Source organism: Sorex araneus, chromosome 2 (assembly GCF_027595985.1).
Source record: "Sorex araneus isolate mSorAra2 chromosome 2, mSorAra2.pri, whole genome shotgun sequence".
Classification (NCBI taxonomy): domain Eukaryota; kingdom Metazoa; phylum Chordata; class Mammalia; order Eulipotyphla; family Soricidae; genus Sorex; species Sorex araneus.
Window position 1 is genome coordinate 224,173,181 of NC_073303.1, and position 22,071 is coordinate 224,195,251.

General features: G+C 57.3%; 2 protein-coding genes across 2 annotated transcripts; one reads left to right on the forward strand and one right to left on the reverse strand.

Annotated features, from left to right (window-relative positions):
• Positions 1 to 244: 244 nt before the first annotated feature.
• On the forward strand, positions 245 to 14,872 carry AAAS (aladin WD repeat nucleoporin). Its single transcript, XM_055127014.1, has 16 exons — positions 245 to 478; positions 1,073 to 1,200; positions 4,551 to 4,606; positions 5,062 to 5,153; positions 5,294 to 5,340; positions 7,643 to 7,741; positions 7,862 to 8,005; positions 12,721 to 12,841; positions 13,083 to 13,207; positions 13,322 to 13,382; positions 13,492 to 13,579; positions 13,713 to 13,806; positions 13,885 to 13,952; positions 14,284 to 14,365; positions 14,457 to 14,541; positions 14,626 to 14,872. Exons 1-16 carry the CDS (start codon positions 356 to 358, stop codon positions 14,842 to 14,844), a joined length of 1,632 nt encoding a protein of 543 aa, XP_054982989.1. The 5' UTR covers positions 245 to 355; the 3' UTR covers positions 14,845 to 14,872.
• Positions 14,873 to 15,022: 150 nt separating this feature from the next.
• On the reverse strand, positions 15,023 to 22,061 carry MYG1 (MYG1 exonuclease). Its single transcript, XM_055128104.1, has 7 exons — positions 21,699 to 22,061; positions 21,461 to 21,573; positions 17,039 to 17,198; positions 16,046 to 16,195; positions 15,811 to 15,933; positions 15,369 to 15,550; positions 15,023 to 15,237 (listed from the first exon to the last, which is right to left on the reverse strand). Exons 1-7 carry the CDS (start codon positions 22,059 to 22,061, stop codon positions 15,039 to 15,041), a joined length of 1,290 nt encoding a protein of 429 aa, XP_054984079.1. The 3' UTR covers positions 15,023 to 15,038.
• Positions 22,062 to 22,071: the final 10 nt, after the last annotated feature.

Below are 22,071 nucleotides of genomic sequence, written 5' to 3' on the forward strand. Positions count from 1 at the left end.
GAGGGAGTGAGTGGGAGACTGCCGGAGAACTCGGAGCAGGGAACAACAACAGCCGCCCCGGGAAAAACAAGAAACCGCTCCGGCGGGCCCCTGCCGACGGCCCGGCCCTCTGACGTCGCGCCCGCGCCCGCGCCCGCGCCGCGCTCCTCCCGCCGCCAGGGGGCGCGCGCGCGGGGAAGCGCCGCCGGAAGTCCGTGCCGGTCGCGCGCTCGCGCGTCCTTCTCCGCTTCCGTCGGGCCGTGTGTCCCAGGCGGCGACCCGTACACGCGTCCGAATCGAGCCCGGGAACCCGGCGGCGGAGGAGCGGCGGGAGCCGCCGAGTCTGCGGGTTCTGCAAGGCCCCGGCACCGGGGAGATGTGCTCCTTGGGCTTATTCCCGCCGCCGCCGCCCAAGGGTCAAGTCACCCTATACGAGCACAATAACGAGCTGGTGTCAGGCTCTAGCTATGAGAGCCCGCCCCCTGACTTCCGGGGCCAGGTGGTCGGCACGGGGGGCGGGGGGTGGGGGGCGCTCCTGCAGGGGGGCGGGGCCGGGGGCTCGGGCTGAGGCTGCAGGTTGGGGGGCTGCTCCGGGGGCTGCAGTGAGCCCCGCGCAGCTGGAGAAGAATGAAAGGGCTGGGGTGGGAGGATGAAGGATGCTGAGAAGTTGGCGGGCGGGTCTCTCGAGGGAGCGGAGAGAATCGGGGTGAAATCGAGGGGACGTGAAGGTGGAGAAGGGATGAAAAGTTGAGGACAGTATCCGGGAGTTACTGGGAAGACACGACCTGGAACTCTTTCCCCCCCACCCCCCGGAGTGGTCCTCGGAAGGAAAAGGAAAAAGAAAACTGAGAATTGTGCGTTTGCGTTTGCTATGACCGAATCAGGTGTTTTCCTTAAACATCAGATTTAATTACAGCAAACCTCCACGATATGATATTCTGGTTCTTAGATAAGAACAAAGGCCCGTTTCCCACGGCCTCCTGTTACTTTGTGGGAATGGGAGACAAATCTTTGAAGCCATAGTTCAGCTATGGGCTGGAGATGGATGCAGGGCGTGGGGCTCATTATCACATCTCTCGCTTCTGGGCTACAGTGGATCAATCTGCCCGTCCTCAACCTGACCAAGGATCCCCTGAAGACCCCTGGGAGGCTGGACCATGGCACAAGGACTGCTTTCATCCATCACCGCGAGCAAGTGTGGAAAAGATGCATCAACGTTTGGTGAGGCCTGGCGAAGGATATCCTAGGCAGCGCCTGCAGATGCAGAGGGGAGATGGAGGTCGTCACCCCTAAGCCTGGCTCAGCGATGTATCGTTCCTCAGACTGAGTTACCAGACCGCGTTGTGGAACTCAAGGGTGGACCTCAGTCGTGTTATTTGATATCTAGCTTTCTGATTTCACTCTGAACCTTCTTCCTTCTCCCACTTTATATCATTACCACTTTCCTGAGCTTTCACCTGAAGCTCAGCAAGTTCAAATATCCAGTTTAGTTAGGCTTACCAGGTCCTGCACTTTGCACTTAGCTCCTGGCTATGACCTTGGCCGGGTTACTTAGTCACCTGGTCTCTGCAGTTTCCACCTCTGTAAAAGGGAGCCCACCTTACAAGGTTGTGACATTGAGTTTATCATCAAGAGTAAGATTCTCAGTGAACAGTGCCTGGCTCATCTTCATCCCAAGGGTTAGCTCTGTTAGCATTTTGTTTTTGTTTCGGGTCAGTCCCAGTCGTGCTCAGGACTTAACTCCTGGCTCTGTGCTCAGTCAGGGGTTACTTCTGGCCGGGCTCAAGGGTGTAGATGAGATACTGGGGATCAGACCCAGCTCAGGTGCAATGCCAGTGCTCTGCCCACCGTACTCCTGCAGCTTAGCACTGTGTAGTGTGAGTAAGTCTGGATTTCAAGTCTTGGAGTAAGTCAGGTGCGTGTCGGGGCTGGAGCCATAGCACAGCGGGGAGGGCGTTTGCCTTGCACGCGGCCGACCCGGGTTCGATTCCCAGCATCCCATATGGTCCACCGAGCACCACCAGGAGTAATTCCTGAGCGCATGAGCCAGGAGTAACCCCTGTGCATCGCCAGGTGTGACCCAAAAACCCAAACCCCCCCAAAAAAAAAGGTGCGTGTCATCTTGTTAACAGTGATCAGCAGCCCTCTGTTGTTGAACTCGAACGCATTTGGGCCACCAGCAGTATGTGAAGGCGCAGAGAGCACCTGGTTTCCAGTACACGCGCTCTCAAACATGGATATTTGAGGTTGGGCTAGTCTAATTTTCTTTTTTTTTTTTTTTTTTTTTTTTTTTGCTTTTTTGGGTCACACCCAGCGATGCTCAGGGGTTACTCCTGGCTTTGCACTCAGGAATTACTCCTGGCAGTGCTTGGAGGACCATATGGGATGCCGGGGATCGAACCCGGGTCGGCTGCGTGCAAGGCAAACGCCCTACCCGCTGTGCTATCGCTCCGGCCCCGGGCTAGTCTAATTTTCTTGCCTTTTTACTTTTTTTTTTTTTTTTCTTTTTGGGTCACACCTGGCGATGCACAGGGGTCACTCCTGGCTCTGCACTCAGGATTTACCCCTGGCAGTGCTCAGGGGACCATATGGGATGCTGGGATTTGAACCCGGGTCGGCCGCGTGCAAGGCAAACGCCCTACCCGCTGTGCTATCTCTCCAGCCCCCTTTTCTTGCCTTTTTATATAAGCAAAGCTTAGAGTCAATTCATCATCTGAAAGAACCATTCCATTCTGAATTCTTTTCTCACTTCCTGCTTCTCCCACCGCTGCCGCCACCGATGCTTTTTCTTAGCTCTCTTCCTGATAGCCCCTAATCACTGATGTCCTGGAGCTCTGTGCTGGGTGGTCACTTGTCTGCCAGACACCCCTAGTGAGCTACTCCCCAGCTACTACATGCTCAGCGCATTCAGAACTTACCTGTTTAGGGACTGGAGCGATAGCACAGCGGGTAGGGCATTTGCCTTGCACGCGGCCGACCTGGGTTCGATTCCCAGCATCCCATAGGGTTCCCTGAGCCCCGCCAGGAGTAATTCCTGAGTGCAGAGCCAGGAGTAACCCTGTGCATTGCCGGGTGTGACCCAAAAGCAAAAAAAAAACAAAACAAAACAGAAAATGTACCTGTTTAGTTTTCTCCCCAAGCCTGTTTCTTCCTGATGCTCTCCATCTTCAGGAATGGCCCTCCTGCTTCTTCAGGCGCAGCCGGTGTAAGCGCGGGCTCGGGGGCAGCCGCAGGGTGGATCCTGAAGGCCACGTTCTAGCTAGGTCACCTGGATCGTTTCCTTCATTAGCTTCTTGGCACCTCTGTTCTTTCATCTGGAAACCACACGATAGCAAGGTCTGTTTGAGTCGTGACAGTGGCTCAGTGAGATTCGTTGAAGCGTGGGTGCAGTGGCAGCAGTGCTTGCTGTTACATTTACTTCCTGGACCATTTACTTGCTCACTCCTTCCCTCACTAAGGTCTAATTATCCTGTTCATTTACTTCCTTTGTCAAGCTTTTTTTGGGGGCCACACCGGCAGTGCTGAGGAATTACTCCTGGTGGTGCTTGGGGGACCATCCGGGATGCTGGGGATTGAACCTGGGTTGACCCCCACTGCCTGGACTCTCGCTCCAGCCCCTCTCTCCCTTTCTGATTCCTTCCAGTCTATTGCCAGACTCATCTTTCTAAACACCAATGTGATCTCTGTACCTCTCTGCTTTCAAGTCCTACAGGCGGGGCGGGAGAAATAGTGAAAGGTTCACTTACAAAGCACTTGCCTTGCACCCCACGAACTCCAGTCTGAATCCCCAGCACCATATATGGTACCCCAGCACTCAGGAGCGCTCTGCCATGAGTCAGTCCTGAGCACAGAGCCAGGAATACCTCCTGAGCACCACTGGGTATGACCCAGCCCCTGCTCCCCCCGCCCCCTAGAATTTCTGTGGGACTGAGGACACGCCATAAAGGACTCGTGTGCATACTTTGCATGCCAGAGCCCAGGTTTGGTCGCTGAGCACCACCAGTATGGCCCCCCAAATAAAAAAATCCTTCTGTGGCTTTCTATTCTTTTTTTTTTTTTGCTTTCTGGGTCACACCTGGCAATGCACAGGGGTCACTCCTGGCTCTGCACTCAGGAATTACCCCTGGCGGTGCTCAGGGGACCATATGGGATGCTGGGATTTGAATCCGGGTCGGCCGCATGCAAGGCAAATGCCTTACCCGCTGTGCTATCACTCCAGCCCCTTCTTTGGCTTTCTAGTCATTGTCTTAGGGCAGATGTTGACTTCTGGGGCCCTGTGGGGCACTTTCCTTCTAAGTGGCCCAGCCAGGTTTGACCCCTGACATTACACAGGGTCCCCTGAGCCCCGTCTTAAATGATCTCATAGTGCAGCGCCAAGTGCAGCCCAAAAGCCAAACCAAAAGATGTTGGTTCATGCGTCCCCAGACGACCTCCCGGCCTTGTGGCCTCACAGGTGACATGCGCAGAGCGTGTCAGTGGACACGCAGGGCCCGTGTTCTGCTCACCTCACGTGTGCGCGTCCCGCTCCGAGGGGATCAGAGTCACGTGACGCAGCTTCCTCTCCTCATCAGGTGTGAGCTGGGAGTTTCTGGAGTCCTGAATGAACTTGCAAACTCGGAGGAGGAGGGTAGGTATCTTTCCCTGCCAACTTCTCTGTTCTGAGGCTGAGCTTTCCCTCCCACACTCTCCCGGTTCTCCCCGGGCCCTTGCCCTCGGCCCTGTTTATGGTCCAGTGGTCTAGTGGTATTTCTCTTTTTTTGCTTTTTGGGTCACACCCGGCGATGCTCAGGGGTTACTCCTGGCTCTGCGCTCAGGAATTACTCCCGGTGGTGCTTGGGAGACCTTATGGGATGCTGGGAATCGAACCCGGGTCAGCCATGTGCAAGGCAAATGCCCTCCCCGCTGTGCTATCACTCCAGTCCTGGTCCGGCTGTCTAGACTGGTGCCTCTTCCGTCTCCCTCCCCTCACACCCCAGAGGGCAGTCATCTAGCGCAGTGATTGTCTGGGCTCCGCCCCCACCCCGCCAGAGGGTCCCCAGCGAGTCCCAGGGTGGTGTAACCCGCGTTGCTTCCTTCGCGCAGTGTTCGAGTGGGTGAAGACAGCGTCGTGCTGGGCCCTGGCGCTCTGGCGATGGGCGTCCTCCCTCCACGGGTCCTTGTTCCCCCATCTCTCTGTGAGTCTGGACTCCCGCCCCAGCCGCCGGGCCCCCCCTTCACAGCTGGCCTGAGGTCAGGGTGGGGCGGTGGCCGCGGGGAGGCCGAGGGGGGAGGCGCCTTCTGGCCCGGCACCGCCTCATCCAGGTGCCTCTTGCAGCTCAGGAGCGAAGATCTCATCGCCGAATTTGCCCAGGTCACAAACTGGTGAGTCACGCGTCTCGGCCTTCTGCTTTGCTTTCCCTTTTTGGGCCATTCCCGGTGGCGCACAGGACTGACTTGTGCCTCTGTGCTCAGGGATCACTCCGGGCAGGTTTGGGAGACCCTGTGAGGTGTTGGGGGACCCAGGTTGGCAGGAGGCAAGGACCCTACCCGCTGTCCTGTGTCTCTGGCCCACATCTTGGCTTTTGATGGACGGCCCGAACTTCGGGACTTCTCTTGGAGAGAGGGAAGGCAGAGCGGAGGCGACTCGCACCCCTTTCCCGACAGCTCCTGCATTCTGGGTCTGCCTCCGGTAAGGAGGGTTTTTTTTTTCTTTTTTTGTTGAATCACCGTGAGAACAGTTACAAGGCTTTCCAGTCTAAGTCTCGGTCATACAGTGCTCAAAGACCCAGTGCACACCCTCCACCACCAAGAACCCCAGTATACCCCTTTGTCCCGCCCCTCCCCCCACCTCTGTGGCAGATGATTTCCACCTCCCTCTCTCCCCGCTTTGATCACATTCAATATATTTTTTTTTTTTTTTTTTTTTGCTTTTTGGGTCACACCTAACGATGCACAGGGGTTACTCCTGGCTCTGCACTCAGGAATTACTCCTGGCCGTGCTCAGGGGACCATATGGGATGCTGGGATTTGAACCTGGGTCGGCGGCATGCAAGGCAAACGCCCTATCCGCTGTGCTATCTCTCCAGCCCCCACATTCAATATTTCGACAGAAGATCCATCATCATTATTTGGAATTTCCCCCAACATTCAGACCTGCTGAAAAGGCATCATTAGATAATTTGTTTTCTATTGCTGATATGAAGAGCATTTTGGAATTTTTTTTTTTTTTTTTTTTGGGTCACACCCAGCGATGCTCAGGGGTTACTCCTGGCTTTGCACTCAGGAATTAGTCCTGGCGGTGCTTGGGGGACCATATGGAATGCCGGGGACCGAACCCGGGTCGGCCGTGTGCAAGACAAACACCCTACCCGCTGTGCTATTGCTCCGGCCCCATGGATTTCTAATATTTTAGTAATAAGTCTGAGGGATTTCTGCCAAAAGCCGCTGGGTTCCGAGATTGGTTGTTGTGCCTGTGGGATCATGGCCGTTCAGGAGCCAGGAGCCGTTGGTGGGCGGCAACTCGGGTCTCATTGGGGCGGGGAGAGGGGCTGGTTCCACCCCCAATCCCGTGAGGCCCCACGTGTCACGTCACTGCAGTTTCATACCTGGCTGTCCAGTAGGCTCTGAAAAGGTGGCGGCCACCATGCCGCTGGGGAGCAAAGGCGGAAGGGACAAATACCTTTTCCCCGCCCAGGGTGGCACGGCGCCGTAGTGTAATGCTCAGTCCAGATGCATTTCTGCCAAGTTTTTTTTTTTTTTTTCTTTTGGTTCTCAGGGCTTACTCCTGGCCCTGTGCTCAGGAATCAGTCCTGGTGGTGCTCAGGGGACTATATGTGGTTCTGGGGATCAAATCCGATCAGCTGTGTCCCGTCCCACGGGACATGATCAACATGGATGGCCGGGAGAGGGTGCTCGAGTGAAAAAGAGACAGACACAAGAAGAAAGAGACAGACACAAGAAGAATGGGAGCAAGCTCCAATTTTATTTCTCTCCCAAGCTAGTTTTGTATAGTTGATTCTATGAGGCAGTGGGCAGAATGGGGGAACAGCAAAGAATGCAAAAGTTTAACGAAACTGGATGTGGGCCCTGATGGCAGATACCCTGGGCATTGTTCTGCAGCCTTCAAAAGGTACTTTGGTATCTTTCCCGAGAAGCGGTTGTTCCTTAGTTACAGGTCAGGTTGTACTGACAGATGGTTGCCCGGCATTGGTTCCGGCAGCCGTGTGCAAGACCAGCGCCCTCCCCGTTGCATTCTCTCTCCAGCTGCTTTGGGGGGAGGTGGTGGGCACCCAGCCGTGTTCAGGACTTCCTCCGGGCCCCGGTCACTCTTGGCGGGGCTCAGAGATGGGGCCGGGGTTCACTCCACCTTCCCTGCTGTTCTCTCCGGCCCTGCCTCCCAGTAGAAGGGAGGGAAGAAGCAGAAGCCAGCGAGTCGGCCCTGAGCACTGCTGTGCGCCGCCCTCTCCACCCCTGCACAGACCAAACGGGAAAGGGCACCTCTGGGGGCAGAGACGGCACAGGCGATGGCGCTCACCCCGCATGCTGCTGGCCTGGGTTCAGTGCCCGGCACACCAGAAGCTCTCCCGAGCATAGAGCCCGGAGTAACGTGACGTCATGTGAAGCGGTGTCTGGGCTCCTGGGCTGGGTGCGGGGAGCTCATCGGGGCGCCTGCTCTCTCCTCCAGGACCAGCTGCTCCTTGCGGGCCTTCGCCTGGCACCCGCACACCAACAAGTTTGCCGTGGCCCTGCTGGATGACTCAGTCCGCGTGTATAACGCCAACAGGTATGGGCGAGGGGCGCGCCGGCCCCTCCCCTCTCCCGCACGACCTCTGCCCAGGCCGCTGCTGTATGACTCTGGGGCCCTGCACCTGTGGGACCTGCTGTGACTGTCCCTCCCCCGCAGCACGATCGTCCCTTTCCTGAAGCACCGGCTGCAGCGAAACGTGGCCGCTCTGGCCTGGAAGCCCCTCAGCGCCTCGGTGCTGGCCGTGGCCTGCCAGAGCTGCGTCCTCATCTGGACCCTCGACCCCACCTCGCTGTCCACCCGGTGAGTCCTGGCCGCGGGGCTAGCAGGGCACGCGGAGACCTGCTCGGGCCATGGCAGAGGTGGTGGGGGGTCTCTGTTTAGGGGAAAGTCAGCGGTAGGCTTCTGGGCGGGCGGGCGGTGTCTGTGGGTGTCCCCCTGCGTCAGGGAGCAGAAAGACTCTGAGCACTGTCGGGATGAGAACTAAATGCCAAACCAGAAACCAGGCCTGGAGAGGTCATCCGTCCGAGGGCTGGAGCACAGGACAGGCGGGTGTGACCCCAGCACCACCAGGAGGAGCCCCTGAGCACCGGTGGGACACCAAAGCAAAAACCCAGAACCTGCCTGTTTGTTAAACTTACAAATAAAAACTTTTGGTCAGGGGCTGGAGCGATAGCACAGTGGGGAGGGCGTTTGCCTTGCACGCGGCCGACCCGGGTTCGATTCCCAGCATCCCATATGGTCCCCTGAGCACCGCCAGGGAGTGATTCCTGAGTGCAGAGCCAGGAGTAACCCCTGTGCACCGCCAGGTGTGACCCAAAAAGCAAAAAAAAAAAAACCTTTTGGTCAGTAAAAGAAAAATGAGGGGCTGGAGCCATAACACAGCGGGGAGGGCGTTTGCCTTGCATGTGGCCGACCCGGGTTCAATTCCCAGCATCCCATAGGGTCCCCCTAGCACCGCCAGGAGTAATTCCTGAGTGCAGAGCCAGGAGTAACCCCTGTGCATCGCTGGGTGTGACCCAAACAGCAAAAAAAAAAAATAAAATAAATAAATGAGAAATGTCATGCACATATTTTCAGAATGGAAAGGGAAAAATAACCACAGATCTGAAAGAAAATAGAATTATTAAGTTTATTTATTTATTTATTTTTGCTTTTTTGGCGATGCACAGGGGTTGAACCCGGGTTGGCCGCGTGCAAGGCAAACGTCCTACCTGCTGTGCTATTGCTTCAGCCCCAGATTATTAAGTTTCACTGTATCACTGTCATCCTGTTGCTCATCGATTTGCTCAAGCAGGCACCAGTAACATCTCCATTGTGAGACTTGTTACTGTTTTTGGCATAGTGAATACACCCCGGGTAGCTTGCCAGGCTCTGCCGTGCGGGTGGGATACTCTCGGTAGCTTGCCGGGCTCTCCAAGAGGGGCAGAGGACTCTAGCCCATTATTAAGTTTAGACCAATAAATATGCAAGTCTAAAGGAATGTTTGAGGGGCTGGGGAGATGCTGAAAGGGCTAGTGGCAGCCTTTGCATAGGAGACCCTTGAGGGGGTTTGTTGTTTTGTTTTGGGGCCACACCCAGCAGTGCTCAGGGCTTACTCCTGGCTCTGCACTCAGGAATTACTCCTGGCGGTGCTTGGGGGACCATATGGGATGCTGGTGATCAAACCCAGGTCGGCCGTGTGCAAGGCAAACGCCCTACCCGCTGTGCTATTGCTCCAGCCCCGCTTTGAATTTTTTATACTCATGTCTTTGGCTTGACATGAGTGGGTTTTTTTTTTTTTTAAATTTTTATTATATCACCATGTGGAAAGTTACAAAGTTTTCAGGTTTATGTCTCAGTTATACAATATTCAAACACCATCCCTTCACCAGTGCCCATATTCCACCACCAAAATCCCCAGTATACCCCCCACCACCGCCCCCCCCCAACTGTATGACTGATGAATTTCACTTCATTTTCTCTCTACCTTGATTACATTCCATATTGCAAAACAAAACTCATTATTGTTGTTGGAGTTTACCCCCAGGGAAGACAGCCCTACTAAGGAAGCATTTGATAATTGGTTTGTCATTAAAAGATTGTATATTTTCAGTTTTTAGAAAAGGTCACGCGGCCGCTAACCGGCCGCGTGGCTCGGATGTGTTCCAGTCCCGCAACCCGGAGCTGTGTTATTTGCTGATCAGTGTCGCCAGGGTTCCATCCGGAGAAGGTGTACCAGCTGTACCTCCTCCATCTGGATCCCTGGTGTTGTTTGCCTGGATTCGGGTCCGGAGCATTTCTCCGGCTGCGTTGCTCACCAGACTGCCTTGGTTTTTTTTTTTTTTTTTTTAAATGTAGGAGTACTGCTATTTATTCAGTCATTGATTAAGCTGATTGAATTGGGCATGAACTCCACATTACCTGTGCCTTGCTTGTGGAAGCTCTTGGTCACTGGGATTCCATCTGGAGTAGGCAGGGAGACTACAACTGCTCCATCTGGGGTGCCCCGGTGAAATTGGCTTGGTGTGGGGCCTGGAGAGATCTCCGGCTCTGTGGTGTCTTCCGGGACTTGGTGCTGTGTCTCTGGCTTTTGATCTCTTTCAAGATTTATTTATGGGTCTCTAGGGCTGGAGTGATAGCACAGTGGATAGGGCGTTTGCCTTGCATGCAGACGACCCAGGTTCGATTCCCAGCATCCCATATAGTCTCCTGAGCACTGCCAGGGGTAATTCCTGAGTGAAGAACCAGGAGTAACCCCTGTGCATTACTGGGTGTGACCCAAAAAGTGGAAAAAAAAAAAAAGAAAAAAGAAAAGATTTATGGGTCTCTGAAGCAAGGCCAGTAATCGAGTTTACAGGGTGGTGCTGGAGTTGGTTCGTGGGGGTGATTGCCGGTTCTTCCATGTGTATTGGGAAGCGGGGGGAGGTAGCCCACCCCAATTCCATGAAAGCCTGGAGATTTCAAATCACAGAACTCACATACCCGAATTTTCAGCAGATTATATCTTGGTGAGGTCCATCCTGAGACAGTGGAGTCAGGCTGGGGGTATGGCAGTGATTTTGGATTGTGAAAGCAAGTGGCTACTGGGGGGGGCTTGGCTTGGACCGGCACAGGCTAACCTGCCCCCCTCTGATTTACCCCAGTCTGTTCAGCCATGCGTGGGGTCTGAGGTTAACTGGGGCTTTTGATCTCTTTCGAGATTTATCTACGGGTCTCTGAAATAAGGCCAATAAATGACCTTGTATATCCGGGCTAGAGGTGGTTTTTGGGCATGGCTCCCACATACCTAACTTGTTCGTTTAATTTCTTGGTAAGCTTGGTCCCAAGCTGTTGGGGTCTGGCCAAAGGCACAGTGGCAATTTTGGGGTGTCAGAAAGCCTGAAGGCACCATCCGGCTGCTGATGCACTCGCCCCACAGGTACAGGTGGACCTGTTGGGGGCACCACACTCCCTAACATGAGTACTGTTTCGGGGAAGTAGCACTGTAGCACTGTTATCCCGTTATTCATCGATTTGCTGGAGTGGGCACCAGTAACGTCTGCATTGTGAGACGTTACTGGTTTTGGTGTACCCAGTACACCACAGGGAGCTTGCCAGGCTCTGCCATGCGGGCGGGATACTCTCGGTAGCTGGCCAGGCTCTCCGAGAGGGACAGAGGAACCGAACCCGGGCCGGCCGCGTGCAAGGCAGACGCCCTCCCCGCTTTGGTTAGTGGGAATGGAGAAGGCGTTGACTCAGGTCAGACCAGGCCTTTGACTGGTGGTCAGAGCTGCTGCGGGCAGCACGCTCGGAGGAAGGCGGGATTCCAAGCGAAGCTAACGTCCTTAGAGCCTTCTCCCGGCCACCGAGTAGCGTCTCTGTGACAAGCAGCAGACAATGCAGGAGCAAGGAGGCCCTTTGAAAATAATTGTTTTTAAAGGAGGCTTGATTGATTTTTTTTTTAAAGCGGCTCCATTTTGATGAGGAAAGGCAGAAAGACGGGTTTGAGAGCAGGGGAGTGAGTGTGGGGTGCTTGGCAGTGCACCCAGGCCCTGTCCGCATGGCACTGTGGGAGGAGCCAGCGTCACCCAGCTCAGCACCTTTTATTTTTTTTAACCTTTTAGGTCACACCTGGCTCTGCACAGGGGTTACTCCTGGCAGTACTCAGGGGACCCTATGGGATGCTGGGAATTGAACCCCGGGTTGGCCGCGTGCAAGGCAAATGCCCTCCCCGCTGTGCTATCACTCCAGCCCCCAGCTCAGCACCTTTTAGCTGTACTAGTGTGAAGGCTTTTGTCTCCCTGAAGCCTGTTGTGAAAGTTGACCCCTTCCTGCTGTGGTCTCCCGTGTGGACCTGCTGGTGCTGACCTTGCCCTCCCTCCCTCCCTCCCTCCCTCCCTTCCTTCCTTTTTGTTTCTTGTGTGTGTTTTGTTTAGTTTTGGGCAACACCTAACAGGGCTCAGGACTTACTCCTGGCTCTGTGCTCAGGGACCACTGCTTGGCGGGGAGTGTCAGGGGACCACAGGGGGTCCCAGGGCTGCAGCCTACTCGTACTGTCTCTCCAGCGGACTTCCTTCCTTTCTGGCTTTTGTTTTGGTTTTTGGGCCACACCCGGCAATGCTCAGGGCTTACTCCTGGCTCTACACTCAGGGGACCCTATGGGATGCCGGGGATGGAATCCGGGCCGGCTGCCTGCAAGGCGACAACCACACCCACTGTCCTATTGCTCTGGTTCCGCCTTTTTCCTTTCTTAACTTCCATGCTCCTAATTCATTTCCCACCCCTTGAACTTGGGCGGGCTATTATGGATCTAGAAATGTTAGTAGGACCTAAGAAATCAAATCACAGGGTTTTCTTTTTCTTTTTTTCCTCTCCTCGAGTGGGGAGGGGGCACACGTCCTGGCTCTGAGCCCAGGAGTGACTCCTGGCTGTGCGTGAGGGACCAGAGGCAGTGCTGGGGATTTGTCCCAGGCTTGGCAGACTTCCGGCCAGCGCCTCAGCCCCTCCGCTCTCTGGGAACTGTCTCCTGACGCGTCTGTTTCCCCCCCCCCACCCAGGCCCTCCTCTGGCTGTGCCCAGGTGCTCTCTCACCTTGGGCACGCACCTGTCACCAGCCTAGCCTGGGCCCCCAGTGGGGGGCGGTTGCTCTCCGCTTCCCCTGTGGACGCTGCGATCCTGGTGAGTGGCTTTGACCCCGTCCGGTTCGTTTCCAGTATCCTGAAGAAGAGCTGTCTTTGCCCCGGTGGGCACTGTCCAGGGTGGGAGGGAGCCCGACCTCGGCTTCTCCCTGGGGAGCCGGAAACGCTGCCTGCCGCCACTGTGCTTTCCTTCTGCTTTTCCCGATCCTTCCTTCTTCCCTTCCTCCTGGGGGACACGGGGGTGCGTCAGTCCCGTCTCACTCTCTTGCCCATCTTCCCAGGTGTGGGATGTATCGACGGAGACCTGTGTCCCCCTTCCCTGGTTCCGGGGAGGTGGGGTTACCAACCTGCTCTGGTCCCCGGATGGCAGCAAAGTCCTGGCGACCACGCCTTCCGCGGTCTTTCGGTGAGTGGGGGAGGGCAGGAGGGACCCTCCCAGACCCCCCCGGAGGTCGGACCCCTGGCCCAGCACCGACAAAGGAGCCAAGGCCCTGAGCGGTGTGTCTCCCCTCTCGGGCAGCGTCTGGGAGGCCCAGATGTGGACATGTGAGCGGTGGCCCACTCTCTCGGGACGCTGTCAGGTGAGAGAACTGAGTCACAGGGCGGGGGGGCCCAGGTCCTACACACTGGTTCCCCCCCTTCCCTCCTGCCTTCCCCTCCCCACCCTTGCCTTGGGCTTCCTGCCCCCAGACTGGCTGCTGGAGCCCAGACGGAAACCGGCTGCTGTTCACGGTCTTGGGGGAACCGCTGATCTACTCCTTGTCGTTCCCAGAGCACGGTGAGTGGGGGGACGCTCTTCCGAGTGCAGGGGAGCTGGGCTGCTCAGAGGGGCGGGGACCCCGTGCCCTGCAGCTGTCGGGGAGCGAGAGCAGCAGAGGCTGTTTCTGGTGTGAGTTGTGCCCTGTCCACAGGGGAGGGGAAGGGGCGCGTTGGAGGTGCCAAGTCGGCGACGATTGTGGCAGATCTGTCCGAGACGACCATCCAGACGCCGTCCGGAGAGGAGAGGTGAGGCGAGCGGGCACGGGCGGGGCCGCGGCAGGCAGCCACGGGGAGTCCCCCTTGCAGCACGCTCTCTGGCCGCAGGCTTGGGGGACAGGCTCACTCCATGGTGTGGGACCCGAGCGGGGAGCGTCTGGCTGTGCTCATGAAAGGTAAGAGGAGCCTGGCCTGGGCCACAGCTGTCTCCCAGTGTCCCTGCCCTGGGACTCACCCGCATGCCTCCTCTCTGGGGCCACAACCAGCTGTGCCGGGGGACCCCGCAGTGCCAGGGATGGAACCCGGCCAACACCCCCCCCAACCCCCGTGCAGGCACGCGTTCAGCCCAGCGTGCTTGCCAGCCCCGGGACCACTCCTGGTGGGGCAGCGGGGACCCTGTACAGCTCTAGGGTTCAGACCCGGGCTGGACCTGGGTGGTTGTGCTGGGGGTCAGGCCTGGGTCTCCTGCCTGTGGGCCGCGACCCCAGCCCTCTCGGCTCCTTCCAGGAAACCCGCAGGTGCAGGAGGGGACGCCAGTCATCCTCCTCTTCTGCACCCGGAACAGCCCCGTGTTCGAGCTGCTGCCTTGGTAAGTGTGGGGCGCCCGCGCGGCCTCACCCCTGCCCCAGCCTGCCCGCGCGCGCCAGCCTGCCGCTGTACCGACTCGGCTCCTCTTCCAGTGGCATCATCCAGGGGGAGCCGGGAGCCCAGGCCCAGCTCATCACCTTCCACCCGTCCTTCAGCAAGGGGGCCCTGCTCAGTGTGGTAAGCCCGGCAGCCGCGGTCCCCTCCCCCAGCCCTGCCCCTGCCCCGGGCCCCGGCCCTGACGGTCCCTCCTCGCCTCTGCAGTGCTGGTCCACGGGCCGGATCACCCACATCCCGCTCTACTTCGTCAACGCTCAGTTTCCACGTTTTAACCCCGTGCTGGGCCGCGCCCAAGAGCCCCCCGCGGGGGGTGGAGGCTCTGTCCACGATCTCCCCCTCTTTACGGAGACATCCCCCTCCTCTGCCCCCTGGGACCCCCTCCCAGGCTCTGCTCAGGGCCACTCCTCTCACTCCCACTTCTAATAAATAAATCCTTGGTCTTTCCGTCCCACTGCCAGGCTTTCTCTCTCAAGGGTCACACTCAGGTGTACAGAATCAACCACAGCAGTAACCGAGGCACAGGCACCAGAGACGGCCCGCCCGCCCCCGCCTTAGCAGCTCCCAATATGCACCAAATATTGGTGCAAGGACCTGGTTGGCATGAGATAAAAGGAACTTTATTTATTTTGGGGATCTGTGGGCGGCACAGGTGCTGGGCGCTGAGTCAGGGTGGCGCGGGCCATGCTCAGGGCACCCTCTCGCGTGCGGTGGCCTCCGATGAAGCCGGTGGCATGGACAAAGATGCAGCCAGGAATCCCAGTGACCTGGTCCAGGGCTTCGTCTCGCAGGCCCCGCCAGGGCTCTGGCAGGGGCAGCCTAGAGGGAGCAGAGCTGTTAGCTGGGGGAGCAGGTGAGGCCCCTGGAGCTCAGGGAGGAGGGGCCGAGGGCCTCCTGCTAGGGCTGGGATGGCCTGCAGGCCGCAGGGAAGGTGGTCTCCCGGGCCTCACCGGCTTTGGAACGAATGGGGCTCCTTGGGCACGCACTGCACCCGCCACTGTCCAGCCTGGTCCGTGTAGATAACAAAGGCGATGGCCACTGGGGGACACAGCTCAGATTCTAGGCAGAACAGGTGTTCCTTCCAGGGGCACCCGCCTTTTGCCAGTTCCACTACCTCTCCACTCGGGTCCACCTGAAAGGGAAGTGGAGTGTAGGCTAAAGGCTCGGGGAGGGGCTGGAGCGATAGCACAGCGGGGAGGGCGTTTGCCTTGCATGCAGCCAACCCGGGTTTGATTCCCAGCATCCCATAGGGTCCCCTGAGCACCACCAGGATAATTCCTGCGTGCAGAGCCAGGAGTAACCCTGGGCATTGCTGGGTGTGACCCAAAAAGCAAAAATAAAAAGGTGCAGGGAGCAGCCCAGGCGCTGCAGAGCCTCCTCCCAGGCCAGTACCTGGAATCGCTGGGCCAGAGCCTCCTCCACCAGGGCGCGAGCGGGCAGCCAGCTGTGCCGGTAGAAGTCCAGTCTCTGCAAGAACTCCTCTCGAACCAGCTCCATTGCCCGCTGGAACCCAGGCTGCGGGTCATGGGAATCCAGGCCGGGTGAGGCTGGGGGCCGGTAGAGCACGGTCACCCCCCTCCCCGCGGTTCTGAGGCCTTGTGGGCTCCCCTGGGACTCCCCTCCTGACCTCCGTGTCTTGGTCGGGCTGGTTCCAGGCAGGGTTGAGGCGAGCCACCCGGGCGCTCAGCGTGGTGGTCAGCGCGTAGCGAGGTTCCCCGTCCCACTGGGAGATGCCGTTGTCCACGGCATCCACCTCCTCCACAAAGTTCTCGTACATCTGCGGTGGCGGGAGAGGAACTGACAGTCGGAAGCAGCATCTCCCAAAAGCTCCATCTAATCCCTGCTTGCTCACTCCGGGGCATCACCCCAGTGCTGCGTCAGGAGGGACAGGGCACTGGGCTGGGGCGACAGCGGGCGGGGCTCTGGCCTTGCACACCGCCAGCTGGGGGTGATCTCCGGCATCGAATATGGTCCCGGGGGCCCCGCCAGGAGTGACCCCTGGAAGCAGGGCCGGGAGAAACCCTGAGCGTCACTGGGTCTGGCCTCCCCCCAGCCAAAAGGGGATATTTGAGTTCAACAGTCCCCACGTGCCAATGAAGAGCCAACCAAGTGTGGGGCTGGCGGTGCCCCAGAATCGCCCTGTGCCCCATCGTTCCTTCCGCTGAAGCGGGAACCTGAGTGTGGAGCCGCGACAATGGCTCAAGCAGGTTCCCCTGCCCTCAGCAGCTTGAACTTCCGTGGGGGCGTCTGGTCCACACCCGGCAGTGCTCACGGGCTATTCCTGGCTTGGCGCTCAGGGATAGGTCCTGGCAGTGCTTGGGGGCCTTATGGCGTGCCAGGGGCTGAGTCCCAGTTGGTGGCGTGCCAGGTAAGCTCCCTACCTGCTGTGCTCTCTCCATCCCCCTCGGCACGCAAGGGGCCACCTGTGACCCAGAGAGTGCAGTGGGCAGGGCGCTTGCCTTGCACACAGCCAACCCAGACTCAACCCCCGGTGCTTTCTGGCTTCCGAGGTCCTTCCCCACGGCATCTCCTCCACTTATCGACCGCCCCAGGAGCCCTACCCTGAGCAGCGTTGTGAGTGCTGCAGACGTAGGTGTGGGTGTCTGTCCTCAGTCCCCACCTTGTCGTAGAGGGTGCCCACCACGCTGTCCTCTTCACTGGTCCCCAGCAGCTGAGCCAGCAGCTTGTGGCCGAAGTGCAGATAGACGAGTCCCGCACTGCTCAGCTTGGTCTGCCACGGCTTCCCGGGGGCCAGGGAGCTCATAGTCTCTGTGAAAGACCTGAGGAGCACAGGGAGGGGGGCTGAGGCGAGGCGCGGCCCCAGGGGGAGTTGGGCCCGCTTTAGCCACAGGCTTCTGCTCCGGGGACTGCAGCGTGCAGCCCGCCTGCCTCCCAGTGCAGTTCCGGCTGCACGCCAGCTGGGCTGTAGCTATCGGGGACAGAGGCAAAACCCGTCTTGGCCCTCGCCTGCTAGAGGGAGACAGATGTACAACATCCCTGGAAATGTTCTAACAAGGAAACAGGAAGAAGGTGAGGGTCCTGGGGAGGAGCCTTTGAGTCACTCCTGAGATTTAGTGGGAGTTACCAGAAAAACGGCAATCTGGGTAGAGGGAACACATGTTCAATGGCTAAGAGACATCTTTCCACGGACTGAAAGTCAGGGCAGTGCTAGAGTACGATGGGCAGGGTGCTTACCTTGCACCTGGGCTTGATGCCCGAGCATCACCAGGAGTGGTTCCTGAGCACAGAGCCAGGAGTAAGCCCTGAGCATCACTAGGTGTGGCCCCCAAAACAAAAAACCAAAGAACAAAAAGACATCTGGAGGGCTGGAGTGATAGCACAGCAGGTAGGGCGTTTGCCTTACACGCGGCGACCCAGGTTCGATTCCCAGCACCCCATAGGGTCCCCTGAGCACCGCCAGGAGTAATTCCTGAGTGCAGAGCCAGGAGTAACCCCTGTGTATCGCCAGATGTGACCCAAAGACATCTGGGGCGCTACAGAGGGGCGGAGGCACGAGCCTTGATGTGGAACTCCTCCCGTTTGGTCGCAGGCATCACATGTTCCCCCCAAGCACTGCTCAGTGCAGCCTTGAGCACTACTGGGGGACCCCAGGTAACCCCTGGCACTAACACCCCTTGCAGCCGCCTCACAGCACCTCAGCCTCGGGCCCCCACACTGAACTGCTGGCTCAGGTAGCTGGGAAGGCCAGGAGGGGACTCCAAGCAGTCTTTGTTTTGGGGCCACACCCGGCAATGCTCAGGGCTCACGCTCGGCTCTGCACTCAGGAACTGATCCGGGCGGTGCTTGGAGACCACACGGGATGCTGGGGATCAAACCCGGATGGCCGGGCAAACGCCCTACCTGCCATAAGGCTCGGACCCCTTCAAGTAAGTCTTCTGAAGAAAGGCATGTTGAGCCTGGGGGACAGTGCACAGAGCGGCAGCCGTGCGAGCAGTCCCTAGCGCGGCCACATGCGCCGAGTGCACTCCCGACAGCTCAGCTGTCCGTGGCCCCCACCGTCACAAGCATTGTGGTCTTTTGGGGTTTGCTTTTATTGCTTGGGGCCCCACCCAGAGGTGCTCAAGGCTCACTCCTGGCAGGCTTGGGAGCACTACAGGGGGCCAGGGGCAGGATCCGGGTTGGCTGTGTGCCAAGTGCCTGCCCTGCTTGCTGCGATGGCTCCGCCCACCACCATTTCTTTCCTTTTCTTTTTTTTTTTTTGCTTTTTGGGTAGCACCCAGTGATGCTCAGAGGTTACTCCTGGCTCTGCACTCAGGAATTACTCCTGGCAGTGCTTGGGGGACCATATGGGATGCCGGGGATCGAACCCGGGTCAGCCACGTGCAAGGCAAACGCCCTACCCGCTGTGCTATCACTCTGGCCCCTCTTTCCTTTTTTTTAACTGAATCACCAGTTACACGGCTGCTCAGGATTGAGTTTCAGTCATAAAATGTTCCAATGTCGGGGGCCGGAGTGATAGCGCAGCGGGTAGGGCGTTTGCCTTGCATGTGGCCGACCCGGGTTCGATCCCCAGCATCCCATATGGTCCCCTAAGCACCGCCAGGAGTAATTCCTGAGTGCAAAGCCAGGAGTAACCCCTGAGCATCGATGGGTGTGACCCAAAAAGCAAAAAAAAAAAAAAGTTCCAATGTCCATCCCTTCACCAGTACATATTTCCTATCACCAATGTCCTCAGCTTCCCTACCATTCCCCCCCACCCACACACACCTCTTCCCCCGCAGGTCTGTCCCCCCAGCCCCCGCAAGCACTCCCCCCCCCTCCCCCCGGGTTTGCAATCTTCCTTTACCTACTTTGAGCACTCATGCCATGAGCAGTTACTGACCGAACCAGTCAGGAGTGTGTGAGCGCCACAAAAAGGGGCACAGCCCCGGGAAGCTCCATAGCCAAGGGCTGCCGTCCTCGTGAACACAACTGTAACCGGTAGGTCTCAAGGCACGCGCAGCGTCCCCAGGGAGCATGTGTGTGAGCAGCTGACGGGAGACCCTCGGTGAGCAGTGCGGCGACAAGTGTCAGGTGGGCTGGAGAGAGAGCGTGTCCCCCAGGCAGGATCCCAGCAATCCACATGGTCCCGCGAGGCTCACCGCAGACCAACAGTGAGCACCACCAGGTACTGCCCCCAAACTTAAAAAAAAACTGCAAGTACTGAAGCCAGGTGTGTGACCCCTATTTATCACAACCAAAAGGGAGACTGTGTGTATGGGGGGAGGGGAGGGAGGAATGCTGTGGATTAGTCGGCCAGGGCAGGCCATATGGGTCCCACGGGCACACTCAGGAGCCTGGGCATTACCTGTGAGTAATAGGAGCCAGATTTTAAGCAAGCAAAAGCATGTTCGGACACTGGCGGAGTCAAAGAGACAGTTCAACAGGCCAGGGCACATGGCTTTGCAGGGAGGAGACCTGGGGTCAATCCCCAGCACTGAATGATTGCCGAAGCAGGAATGGCAGAACCCCTGGCAGCTGCTGGGTATGGTTCAGAACCAAAAATATAAAAGGCGGCAATCAACATGTAAGAGATACAGAATTACCTACAGTGGTCCAGGTAAGTGAGGAAGGCAGGAATCTGAAAATAGATTCAGATTCTGGCAGGACAGAAAATAGAAAAAGATATGGCATGTCTCCAGAAGATTGGCTAAAGAAACTTTGGTGTCATCTGCTCAATGGAATACTATGCAGCTGTTAGGAATGATGAAGTTATGAAATTTGCTTATAAGTGGACGGTCATGGAGAGTATCATGCTAAGTGAAATGAGTCAGAAGGAGAGGGACAGACATAGAATGACTGAACTCATTTGTGAAATATAAAATAACATAATATGAATTTCTAACATAAATCTCCCTGGACTTAGTCACTGAAATACTAAAATACAGAAATCCCAAACCACGACTTCATATCTCTTCATTCTCAGCAATGGAAAACTAATTATCAAATGCTTCCTTTTCAGCAGGGCTGTTTTTTTGGGGGAAACTCCAACAACAATAGTGAGTTTTGTGTTGAAATATGGAATGTAATCAAGGTAAAGAGAAAGTGAAGTGAAATTTATCAGCTATGCAGGCGGGGGTGGGGGGATGGGGGGTGGGAGGTATACTGGGATTTTGGTGGTGGAATATGTGCACTGGTGAAGGGACGGGTGTTCAAGCATTGCATAACTGAGGCATAAGCCTGAAAGCTTTGTAACTTTCCACATGGTGATTCAATAAAATAAATAAATTAAAAAAAGAACCAAAACAAAACCCCCATAATATGAGATTGACACCCAAGGACAGTAGACCCAAGGGCCAGGAATACTGCTCCATAGCTGGAAGCTTGTCTCATGAGCTGGGGGAGAAGGCAGCTGGAATAGAGAAGGGATCACTAAGTCAGTGATGTTGGAGGATCATTCAGGATGGGAGATGCGTGCTGAAAGTAGATAAAGGACCGAACGTGATAGCCTCTCAGTATCTATACTGCAAACCATAATGCCCAACAGTAGAGAGGGAGTATGGGGGAAACTGTCTACCACTGAGGCAGAGGAATGGTGGGAAAGGGGGGTTATACTGGGGACATAGGTGGTGGAGAATGTGCACTGGTGGAGAGATGGGTGTTTGATCAATGTATGACTGACACTCAAACATCAAAGTTTTGTAACTGTATCTCATGGTGATTAAAAAAAGTAATGTGGGATTTCATGCACTCTTCAGTCAGCTTAATCAGTGGCTGAATAAACAGCAGTGCTCCTACATTTGAAAAAAGAAAAAAAAAGAAAGGAAGAAACAGAGTTGCGTGCAATACTCCACGTGTGTATACGTGTGGTCATAAGGCAATAAAAGGGAGAAAATCACACACACACAGAGGCAGAGATGCAAGGCCAGCGAGGCAGGCTGAAGGATGGAAGGCTCCGGTCCCACCGGGACCGCAGGTGGGTTCAAGGAAGGTCGAGGCGGTTTCCTGCGCGCACGAGGGTCACGGCAGGGGGATGCAGGATAGGCGCACCGGGAAGGCGAAGTTAAAAAAAAAGTCCAAGCCCGGGCATCGCACCCCTCACCTCTGGTGGTGGTCATAGCGGTGTCTCTGCGGGTCGTACTCGCCGCCCACGTCCACCACGATGTCACAAGCCGCCAGTTTCTCGGGGTCCCGCGTCCGCACGATCTCTGCCTCCTGCGGGGACACAAGAGCAGGGCTGGCGGGGCGCGCGCGGGTTGGGGTGAGGGGACGGGGCTGGTGGGACGCGCGCGGGTTGGAGTGGGGGGAGCGGGGCCGCCCCGGGCGCGCGCGGGCCCTACCCGGTACTCGGGCAGGAGGCGCAGCAGCGCGCACGCCAGCGCCTCGTCGCAGTGGAAGACGCCGTTGTGGGTCCCGATCCGCGGCGGGGCCATGAGGTGGCTGCGGGGCCGCTTGCAGGGCAGCACGGGGTCCGGGCCGAGCATGCGGGGCCACACGTGGCGGGGCAGCAGCAGCCGCGACAGCAGGCGGCCGAGTAGGTGCCGGCCCATGCAACTTGGCGCGGGGTGGGCGGCGCCAACACGGCCCGGAAGGGGAGGGCCGCGCGGGCCATTTCCGCTTGCAGGCCGTTCCCTCGGCAACCGCGCCCGGCCCCGCCCGCCTCCTCCCCGCGTGCCCTTGGGCCGCTGTTGAAGGCAAGACATGAAAAGCCTT

Bases quoted from the DNA above. Each gene is read 5' to 3' on its own strand.
- AAAS (XM_055127014.1), top strand. From the start codon at position 356: ATGTGCTCCTTGGGCTTATTCCCGCCGCCGCCGCCCAAGGGTCAAGTC. The intron at 13,208-13,321 runs GTGAGTGGGGGA...CCTCTCGGGCAG, and splicing joins ACGCCTTCCGCGGTCTTTCG to CGTCTGGGAGGCCCAGATGT. The intron at 14,366-14,456 runs GTAAGTGTGGGG...CTCCTCTTCCAG, and splicing joins GTGTTCGAGCTGCTGCCTTG to TGGCATCATCCAGGGGGAGC.
- MYG1 (XM_055128104.1), bottom strand. From the start codon at position 22,061: ATGTCTTGCCTTCAACAGCGGCCCAAGGGCACGCGGGGAGGAGGCGGG. The intron at 16,196-17,038 runs GTGGGGACTGAG...CCGCCACCGCAG, and splicing joins TGGGCACCCTCTACGACAAG to ATGTACGAGAACTTTGTGGA. The intron at 15,238-15,368 runs GTGAGGCCCGGG...TGCTCCCTCTAG, and splicing joins CCCCATTCGTTCCAAAGCCG to GCTGCCCCTGCCAGAGCCCT.